The sequence below is a fragment of the Colobus angolensis genome, unplaced genomic scaffold (genome assembly GCF_000951035.1).
Source record: "Colobus angolensis palliatus isolate OR3802 unplaced genomic scaffold, Cang.pa_1.0 Scaffold7, whole genome shotgun sequence".
In the NCBI taxonomy this organism is placed as follows: domain Eukaryota; kingdom Metazoa; phylum Chordata; class Mammalia; order Primates; family Cercopithecidae; genus Colobus; species Colobus angolensis.
The window spans coordinates 23,299,908-23,310,365 of NW_012120709.1; the positions used below are offsets into that span (position 1 = coordinate 23,299,908).

At 42.6% G+C, this 10,458-nt stretch overlaps 1 protein-coding gene across 1 annotated transcript in view; it reads right to left on the minus strand.

The window, feature by feature from the left end:
• SIK3 (SIK family kinase 3) overlaps nucleotides 1-10,458 on the minus strand; it is a 54,879-nt gene that overhangs the window by 28,587 nt on the left and 15,834 nt on the right. Inside the window, exons 2-8 of the mRNA XM_011926824.1 lie at nucleotides 5,523-5,641; nucleotides 4,842-4,952; nucleotides 4,454-4,597; nucleotides 3,959-4,036; nucleotides 3,743-3,852; nucleotides 2,483-2,636; nucleotides 2,061-2,216 (exon numbers count right to left, since the gene is read on the minus strand). Of these exons, the coding sequence (XP_011782214.1) occupies nucleotides 2,061-2,216; nucleotides 2,483-2,636; nucleotides 3,743-3,852; nucleotides 3,959-4,036; nucleotides 4,454-4,597; nucleotides 4,842-4,952; nucleotides 5,523-5,641 (872 nt within the window). The remainder of the gene's footprint in view (nucleotides 1-2,060; nucleotides 2,217-2,482; nucleotides 2,637-3,742; nucleotides 3,853-3,958; nucleotides 4,037-4,453; nucleotides 4,598-4,841; nucleotides 4,953-5,522; nucleotides 5,642-10,458) is intronic.

Here is a 10,458-nt window from a genome sequence, read left to right on the forward strand (position 1 = left end):
GGTAGCCAGTGATAAATGGCCTTGAATAACACACTAAAGTTTGAGGAAGAACAGTGGTGAATCACTAAAGGATTTTAAGCAGGGGCATGGTGTTATAAAGATTTATATTTGCAAGAGCTAGCTTACTCTAGCTGTGGTGTGAAAAGGGCTGGTGGCAGGGTTCAGGGGACATGACTGGAAGCAAGGAAGTCAGTTAGGATGCCATGGTGTTCATCTATGCAATGGATGACAGTGACTTTAGTTAAGGAAAGGAAAGTGGAGAAGTAAGATCTTTCATTCACAGGCACTGGATAACTGACTTGATATGGGGAATAAGAGAGGGAAGAGTTAAAGATAAAATTCACATCCCTAGCTTGTGTAACCCGGAAACTGACAGTGCCATTTCCTGTCACCCAAGGGGAGGAACAGGTTTCACAGAGTCATGGTAAGTTCATTTGGGACATGTTGAATTACAGGTGTGAATACTTGTGGAATAACCAATTAAATCTATCCCATAGGCAGTCATGTATACATACATATAGAACTCAGAAGAGCATTCTGGGCTGCAGAATCAGACGGTAACTGAAATTACGGGAGTGGACAAACTCACCCAGAGGGAGTACATAAAAGGACATGGGAACAGGGCCTAGGATAAAACTCTGGGTTTTGCCAACTTCAAGGAACAAGCCGAAAGGAAATGTGAAAAGGAGAGGCGGGGGAAAACACAGAGAATGTGGTGTCACAGACACCAGGAACAGAAAATATTTCAAAGAGGAAAAGAAGTCAACAGTGATTAATACAGTTGGGACATCCAAAAAGATAAAAGGTTAAAAATGTCCACTGGATTTATCAACAAGAACTTGTTAGTGACCTTGGCAACAACAGTTACAGTAGACATAGTAAGTCACCCCACCTCCTATAAAGCTGGCCACGATCCTTCCAAACCTGTCTTGCCCATCTCCGAATGCCTCTGCCACCTAATTTTCCATGTTATTACTGCGGTACTTAATCACATATGATCTTGTACTATCATTCAAATACTTCACATATGTTGATCTTGTCCATGATGCCAAGGGCTATGATACGTAATTCCTTCATTCCTGAAAGTGTGGCCCATGGACCCATGCCCACAAACTGTTGTTACTAATTCATGATAAGGTAAGTACAGAAATCAACAAAAGGCTTTCAGAAACTTTTAGCAATTAAAAAAAAATAAATAAAGAGATACTTCTAGCAATTTAACAGAGGAATTTTGTCTGTTGAACTCGATAAAGAATTTAGCCTTGTATTTTATATGTGTTTAAATTTTCATTTTTCTAATGATTCACTTTTACTGTATTTTACAAGGGATTAACCCATGATGGAATAAAGGAGGGAAAAGGGTCCTCAAAGCAGCACTGCCCTTAAAACATCTCCAAGGGTGACGGATATAGTTACTACCCAATCTTATGGTACTATGAGATGGAATGAATAAATGAATGAATGAATGACCTATGACAGGAAAATAACCAGAAATAAACAGAACCCACAGGAGAAAAAAAAATCTCTGAATGTGACTATCATATGAAGGAGATGTGACGAAGATAACTGAGTAGGCTAGAGCTGTGGGAGCAAATCATCAAGTGATCCAGGTTATGCCAAAAATGTGAGGTGTGTTTATCAATGGAGAAAGTGTTAGTGAAAAGGCAATTTTAGAAGCCAGTCTAGAAACCAACTAATTTAAGGGCACTTTGGCCTTCTGGCAGGGGAAGGTTGCCTGGGAGAAGGCTCTGAGTTAGGCTGCTACCTGCCCCAAGCTGGCAGGAGTGCAGCTGGACTTAACCAGGTACCTGTGAGCACCCATTGAGGAAAAAGCTCTCCAGGAGCAAAGTTCAATGTAGAAATAACTTGGCTAAGTAAGTTCTCCAAAAACAAAGTGTGGAAAAGTCTACTGGCCTGAAGAAAATGGGTTGGAGTATCCTAAGTTTGGAGAAAGAGGAAATTCAGACATGTAGGTTGGCCCTGGGTTCCCAACCCTAGGCTCACAACCTTTTTATCAAAAGCCTCTGCGACAGTGAATTGGGCTGTGTGCTGCTACTCACTGGTGTCATGGTGACAAGCGGAGAGGGTCCCCGTGGGCGCTTCAGCAGCTGCTGGGCATGCAGTTGGATGTTGGCTCCTCCATCTGATGCCCTCCGGCCAAGGGGGCCCATTCCATTCAACAGTTGTAGCGTGGGCGGCTGTAGGAGAGACTGCTCCTGCCAGGAACAGAGTGGGGAGGACGGATCATGAGATGAGGGGAAGGAGGGGAGAAAGGGGCAAGCCACTCATCTATGCAAATTAAGAGAGTCATGGGTCATGATGGAGACTAGAGGATGCTTCCCTCTCACCCGAGCTGCTTTGCAAGAGAAATCATCTTTCTCTATAAGGAAACCCTTAAGTCCTAGGGAAGGTGCCTTATAGCCTCTCAAAGGAAGCTCAAGTTTGTTTTTTCTGGAGCCAGCCCTCTCCCGTGTCTAGGTACCTTGTACTCAAGTTGCCCGGTCGGTTGCAAATTTTGCATAGGCAACAGGTTGTGCATGAAGTTCACATTAGGGGCCACCTGCAGGAATGGAGCCTGTGGGTTGACTCCAGGATAGCCAGGTAGGAGCTTCTGCAGATCGTCCATAACTTCCGTACTGATAAAAAACAGAATGACAGAGAAGTTTGGTTAACATTCTTACTCAAAAGTGCTTATATCCCAACATTGATGGCATTGCTATGTTCAGTACAACTTATTGTATTTATTTTCTTCCTAAATTTGTGTTTCTCTTTAAGATCCTAAAGCAAAGCAAAAGCCTAAAGTGTGGAATTTAACTCTCTGCTCCTTTACTATTTGGGATGAGGGACTGCTATTCATTATTGGCCATTCATATAAAACCAACAGCTCTGAGCCAAGAGGAAATACTGGCACCAGTCCAGTTCAGGTTTTCAAATCCTGGAGGTGAGCACCAAGTTTCTGGAGAACATGGGCCATCCACTAAGATAATGGCTGCCTGAAGTAGCAACTGATTCACCAGGGAAAGAATGCAATTACTCTTGTCAGTGCTGACAGGACAGGTAAGTACTAGATGTACAGGGCTATCTTGCTACAACGGTAGGTTTTACAGCATACTTTACAGTAAGACATCTTTCCACCAACAGAGCGACTCAGGGCTCCACCCCTTTAAAGCTGACATAGTCTATGGAGCCAGAATATTCCCCTATTGCCTGTTTGATCATAGGCTGAGAACAGGAGACACAAAGCAAGCACATCAGCAAGCATGGGAGTCTTTTTTGGAAATTCACTGGGAGAAAAGAGATATTTGTAAGAAAACCAGCTTTGCCCTGAGTTGACCTCTCAGGAGAATTCTTGCCACAACCTTCTCTTCCTATTCAGCAAAGAAAGTATCCAGAAAAGAGCTAAGGCTATTTTAATGTTGAGAGTCTTCAACTGTGGAACAAAAATGGGGTGAGCTGGCCTTCAGTCCACGTTTTCCAGTGTGCAGGCATCAGGGACAACATGAAAGACTATTTTGGGAAAACACTTTGGGAAACTGTTGTGCTATTGGATTCTGGATCCTTATTCATTTAAATTTTAATTGTCTACATACATAAATTACATCATATCATTTGTCCACTTGGCCACTAGATTAGATCTCCTCTGGGGATACAATGTAGTAGGAAACGTGCCATGGTAGACACTGAGCGTGAGGTGACAATTCTTTGCCCCGGTGTTAGTGAGGGCTGTTGGCCAGATACTCACCGTGGGTCAGCCACGCCCACTGTGTGCCTCCTCATTGACAAATAGCGCACCAATGCTTCAGGGGAAGGCTCTTCACCCTCATCACTGTCCAAATTCAGTGTCCCATCCGGCTGAGGTAGAGGGAAATACCATTGCATTAGAAATCAGAAGGAAGGGAAGCAAGGAGATGGCAAAGAAAATGGTTTCAGCTGACAATTTCCATAGGTTGCTACTTGCCTCCACAATTTGGTTCTCTGGGTTGATGAGCTGCACCTGGGGAACGCTGATGTTCATAGCGGTGCCTGCTTGCTCCGCCTGGAAAGCAGTACATACATAGACACGCACACCTTTAACACTAGAGAGAAACAATGAGTCTTTCCAAGTAGTCTTGATTGCTAAAGTCTATGTTTCCCTGATTACTAAAGTCTTTGGTTCATCTGTCCTTAGAAGTCACAACAAGGAAGCATCCTGTGGAGAGGATAGCATCACCTCATGATTTGCTATTTCTTTAAAGAAACAAAAGGCACAACTATTCTTGCTCATTCCTCCTCTCTGTCAAAAAAAGGTTCAGATCTTTGACTGGCCTCTGACAAAGGAAGCGATGACAAATGGGAGGAGACAGAGGTAAGGAAGAGCAAGAAACTCTCCTGACTTAGGGTTAGTGAGCAACAGCTAACCTTTACCCCCCTGGTGTTACTTGTCCTGAACTAGGTCACTGGAGTTATTGCCCACCTGGATATTGACTGGTGCTTGAAAGGCCAGGGCTCGGGGCATGCTAGGAAGTGCTCCGAGACGCAGGGTTTTATGTCTCTTATGTCGATCACACAGCAGGCTGTAGATTGCACTATAGTGATCATAGGCATCTGATCTTAATGACTACCAAGAGAGAAGGGAAAAGAGTACAAAACCCTGGTGAAATGGCATGTTGATGACCAGAACCCTTTCAGTAATAACATTAGCCAAAGCACCTTTTTCCTTCTTTCCAAGGCCCAGGGAGGGGCAGAGGAAGAAAAACAGGAGGGAAAAAAAAAGGCCCAAGTTCCCAAGGAGGAGAAAAATGGAAAAAGCAGGTTAGAGGAACTGTTACATCCCACTTTGTTCTCCACTCCTTCAGAGATACCTGCAGTGTCTGCTCTTTGTCCAGTCCCATGTCCTCCATGGCCAAAAGGACATCCTCATTCAGGGGGTCCACCTGTCTTTCTTCCTTTAGTTGTTGGCATTCAGCTATTAACTGTAACATAAAAAGGAGGAAGCTGTCAACCCCCCAATTAACCACATCAATATGGCACAGCATATATAATCACCAAGCTGTTCCATGCCCTCTGGCTTGGGATATTTTTGGCTTCAGACAAAGTCTAAGGAAGACAGCCCTGAGTGATCAGCTGTGAACAGATAACAACTCACTGTTTCCAGAACCCCCTGGAGTACCTGGGATGGCCACAGTAGTTTAAATAAAAGCATGCTACAGAAGCCACTGAATTGAGCATACTAAGACAAGAGGAAAGCGACATCCCCATGGTAGGTAAGCTGCAGAACCGCAGGCTGTACTATCTCAAAAGCCAAAAACAGATGATAATTGATGGTAATTTGGGGACACATGGTAGGCAACCATGATCACTATTCTCCAACAGTTTAACTGGTTTTATATTCCTTCTTGCTTGCTTCACGTGCTGCTTTAGCATTACATAATAGTTTGTTCCCAGTGTCCACCTTTTCAGGTTATGGCCTGATTACAATCACATGCAAAGGAGGCTGCAGCAGCTTTCAGAGGAGTCCCCTGCAGCAGTGGTTCCCAGCTCACCCTGTCAAAGTTGGGATCGGCGTCCCCTAGCTTCATCCACTTGTGCTTGCAGATCTGCTCCATGGAGAGGCGCTTATTGGGGTCTAACACCAACATATGGCGGATCAAATGCTCACATTCTGCAATGGACAAACAGCCTGCCTTCAGTCTCTGGTGAGGGGAGGCACCAGGGGAGCAGAGGAACCAGGAGCAAAGCCAGCAGGGAGGCTCTCCAACTCTCTGCTTATAATTTTGTCTCTCTTGCTCTTTGATCCTTACCTATTCCGTTGCTTACGCCACCAGAAGGGGCTAAGCAAAGGCAGAGAGAGGTGGAGAAAAAGAAACTCAACTGTGGGAGTCTGGTTACTGCCTTTACCAAAAGGCTGACAAGAAAAGGTCTGGGGATAATCCATGGATTTCATTTATTTATATTATGTATATGGCCCCATTTAACACAAGTAATGAAGAATAGAATGGCCTCTAAAGAGATTCAGTATCTTACAAGGTTCTCAAAACATTCAGTTCTATCCTCCTAAATGTACCACCATGTGCATACTAATACTTTTGGCTTAGGTGTGCAATACCCTTCTTCAAAACTTAAGGAACGTGAATTTCTGATGGCACAAGGTATGTAGGGGAGACAGCCACAGGCTATTTCTCTCCTACGCCCTGGGATTCAGCTAGCCTTATTTATCATTTTCTCAGTGTTATTTAAACAGTCATAGGTATTTAAAACTGGGCTGTGAGCTACAGATATTCAGATCAATAGAAATTTTTCTCTGGGTGCTCATATTACAGACTATATTGCAGAAAGAACAATGGATTCAAAATCAAGAAACCTATATTCTGATTTCAAAACAACCCTCTATTTCTAAGTTTTCTCATCTATAAAATGTGGGTACTGAGGGTGCTGTGAGAGTAACAGTTGTGATGAAGGCAGTGATGATGATACCAAAACAGCAGTATTAATGCATTTTATGATTATCATTTCCTCATTTAATCTACACAGCAATCCTAGGAGGAAGACACTATCATTATTCCCATTTTAGGAATAGCAAAAACTAGGCACAGAGAGGTAAAGCAGCTTGTCCAAGGTCACATGGCTATTAAGTCAGATTTCAACCCAGACAGCCTGGCTCTTCCCAAATTCCTGGATTTGGGAATCCAAATTCCCCAACATTAATTCAATACTGAACCATTAATTCAACATCTTTATCCAAGACATCATCATCTCTGACTTACACCCTGCAAAAGTCTCCTACCTGGTCTTTCTGCTTCCATTCTTGCTCCATTACAATCTATTTTCCATAGACAGGCAAAATGAATTTTTCCAAAGCATAAATTTGGGCATATCACCACTTTGCCTATAACTCTCCAATCTCTTCTCATAACCCTCAGAATGAAATCCAAAGTCCTGGGTCTATAAGGCTCCTATTTCTCCTTTTTTTTTTTTGAGACAGAGTCTCGCTCTGTTACCCAGGCTATGGAGTGCAGTAGTATGATCTCGGCTCACTGCAACCTCTGCCTCCTGGGTTCATGTGACTCTCCTGCCTCAGCCTTCCCAGTAGCTGGGATTACAGGCCTGTACCACCATGCCTGGCTCATTTTTGTATCTTTAGTAGAGGCAAAGTTTCACCATGTTGACCAGGTTGGTCTCAAACTCCTGACCTCAAGTGATCCACCTGCCTCAGCCTCCCAAAGTGCTGGGATTACAGGCGTGACCCACCGCATCTGGTCGCCTACTTCCCTCTCTGACCTGGTTTCCTGCCACTATGCACACTTCTAGTTTTTGCACATGTTTAACACACTCCCATCCAATGGCCTGTACATGTTTTTTTTTGTGTGTGGTTTTTTTTTCCTTTAGCTGAAATGGCCACTCCTCAGATCTTCATATGGCTGGCTCCTTGTCATTCAGGTAAGAGCTTAAACGTCACTTCCTCAGAAAGTTCTTCCTTAACCACCTACTCTAAGATGGACCTCTAGTCACTCTTTATTACACCACATTAATTTTCTTCACACAAATGATTTCTTTGGGAAACCATCTTTTTTGTGTATTTACTTATTGTCTGACTCTTCCACTGCGATGCAAGGCCCATGTCTTTCTTTCTGTTGTACCCAGTATCAACTCTCCAGTACCTAAAACGGTTATGATATCTAGCCACTTAGGAGCTGCATAAACATCTACTGAATATATAAATAAATATTTGTTGAGTATTTAATCAAATGAGATTATAATTGTGAAAATTTTTTGAAATAAATTTTTCTATAGGTTTTTAAATTTTCTGCTTCTATTTAATCACAACCATCCTGAAAACAAAACTGGTAAGTGAAAAGAATAACAACAGTAAGACATTATTACAAAAAGTTACTTTTGATATACCGAGCACTGTGCTTACCAACTTTATTATATTTAACCTTCGCAACAACCTTAACTTAGAGACTACAATGAGCTCCACTTATAAATGAAGAAGAAACAAGATTTTGAAAGTTAACATATTCAACATGGCAAAGAAATGGCAAAGTTGGGACTTCTAAGCTGCGCTCTTGACTACCCTATTATACATCTCCACATGGATATAAATTGATCTACTTTTCTAGGGTGAATTCAACTTTTCAATTTCTATACCATTTGGCAAACACCATTCTGTATTACTGTTTTCAAAAGAATACTACAAGTAACTAAGATAAATTACTCTTAATTTTTAACTTACTCTAACTTTAAACACTAATACAACAAAGTTCCTATATCAGAATGATTTCTTACGTCAGGCATCAATTTGTTGTTGCTTTACAATTAAAAGTATATTCCAATGCAGTGTACATCTGAAAGGCTTCTACATTCCTACAGAATAAAGTAAATGCCATCTACAACATTAGGCTTTATTAATAATGTTTCCAGAGTAGTAAGGCTAGAGCCACAACTGTAGCAGCACCTGTATAGATTATAAATGTCACTGACACACGTTTATGGTTTGCAGTTACTTAAGAGGACAAAAGTGTGCTTAATTTAGGAAGTTGCTAAAGACCCCTATGTAGGGAGAAGGCTAGTATCAAACTGTTGTTAAGGCCTCTAGATGGCACTCTCCTGTTTTCCTTTGGTCTCCACACACCATTTAGTGTGTAAGATGACCAAAGCTGAATGGTGTTCAGTTAAAGGCTTGCTTTAAAACAGCCTTTTTTCCAAGGCAATTTCCTTAAAAGCAAACAACAATAACAACAACAAAACACACACACACAAAACCAAACCAAAAACACTACCATAATAATTCCTAATTAGAAGATACATCTAGTTCAATTTCAGGATCTTGAAACCTCTATTTGGTCATCCTTAACCATTATTTGGCCTCAGATGCCTTGAAAATTCTCCAAAAAAAAAAAATCTGCACAAGATTTTATACATAAAACCTTGCATGTAACTTTAGACTACTCAAGGATGTTCTAAGAAGCTTGCACAGATCCCCCACACCCCAGATGTCTACAGGTCCCAGATTAAGAATCAAAACAATTCTTAGTTACAGTGTCAAGGGCAAGAGCTTTTTAATCTTGACTATCCTACATAATATCAAACATGTCAAGGAACAGAAATCTAACATTTTTCATATGTAGCACAGATGGAAAATATGACAAAATGCAGAAAGCTAGAGTATCATCATCAACTCATATTTCCTAAGTGTCATGTAGTTCATGAAATTAAATTCAGATGAGATTTGAAGACAGCATTCTACATAAAATATGGAAACTGGGTGAAAACGAGGGGAACAGATGCTCTCAAACCTAAGAACACAATCACCCACAGGACATTCAATTTACAAGCGTGGAAAGATGGAGCCCTCAAGTCAAACAAAACATCAACTTTTCCAGATGCCAAGAAGTACTCTATTTTATTGTCTAAAAGGGCACTATTGGCCAGGCATGGTGGCTCACGTCTGTAATCCCAGCACTTTGGGAAGCTGAGGTGGGCAGATTGCTTGAGGCCAGGAGCTCGAGACCAGCCTGGCCAACATGGCAAAACCCTGTCTCTACTAAAAACACAAAAATTAGCTGGGGGTGGTGGTGGACGCCTGTAATCCCAGCTACTCGGGAGGCTGAGGCACGAGAATTGCTTGAACCCGGGAGGCAGAGGTTGCAGTAAACTAAGATTGCACCACTGCACTCCAGCTTGGGTGACAGAGCAAGATTCTGTCTCAAAAATAAAAAATAAGGCCGGGTGCGGTGGCTCACGCCTGTGATTCCAGCACTTTGGAAGGCCGAGGCGGGCGGATCGCGAGGTCAGGATATCGAGACCATCCTGGCTAACACAGTGAAACCCCGTTTCTACTAAAAATACAAAAAAATTAGCCGGGCGTGGTGGCGGGCGCCTGTAGTCCCAGCTACTCGGGTGGCTGAGGCAGAAGAATGGCGTGAACCGGGAGGCGGAGCTTGCAGTGAGCCGAGATCGCATCACTGCACTCCAGCCTGGACGACAAAGCGAGACTCTGTCTCTAAAAATAATAATAATAAAAAAATAAATAAATAAATAAATAAAAGGGCCCCATTATTTGCTCCCTCCCAAAAGGCAGGGACTCTGAGGCTAAATGAAACTGAACCACTTTGGGCAATGCAAGAATATGCTCCTCTGCTTGTGTGTGCCAGAGAAGCAGCTTCCCTTCAGAGCTGCTTTCATCTGCTCCACGCAAGACGCCAAGCAGTCTCCGCAGTGAGAGTCGCTGTGGGCCCATGAAACCTGATCTGCCAACAGAACGTTAACTAGAGGATGTTCAGCACAGGCCTTGCCCTGCTGCGCTGCCAGGCATTTGGATGACTTTGTGGAGAGAGAGCTGCTGTACAGGCAGGGTCCTAAAATGGGAATTAAGTTGACATTGCCAGTGTGAGTCCGTATCTGTGAAAGCAACATTTTGTTTTCTTTTTTTTTTTTTCTGTCTTTGATAATAAACAAATTTCTCTAATTGATTGCAAC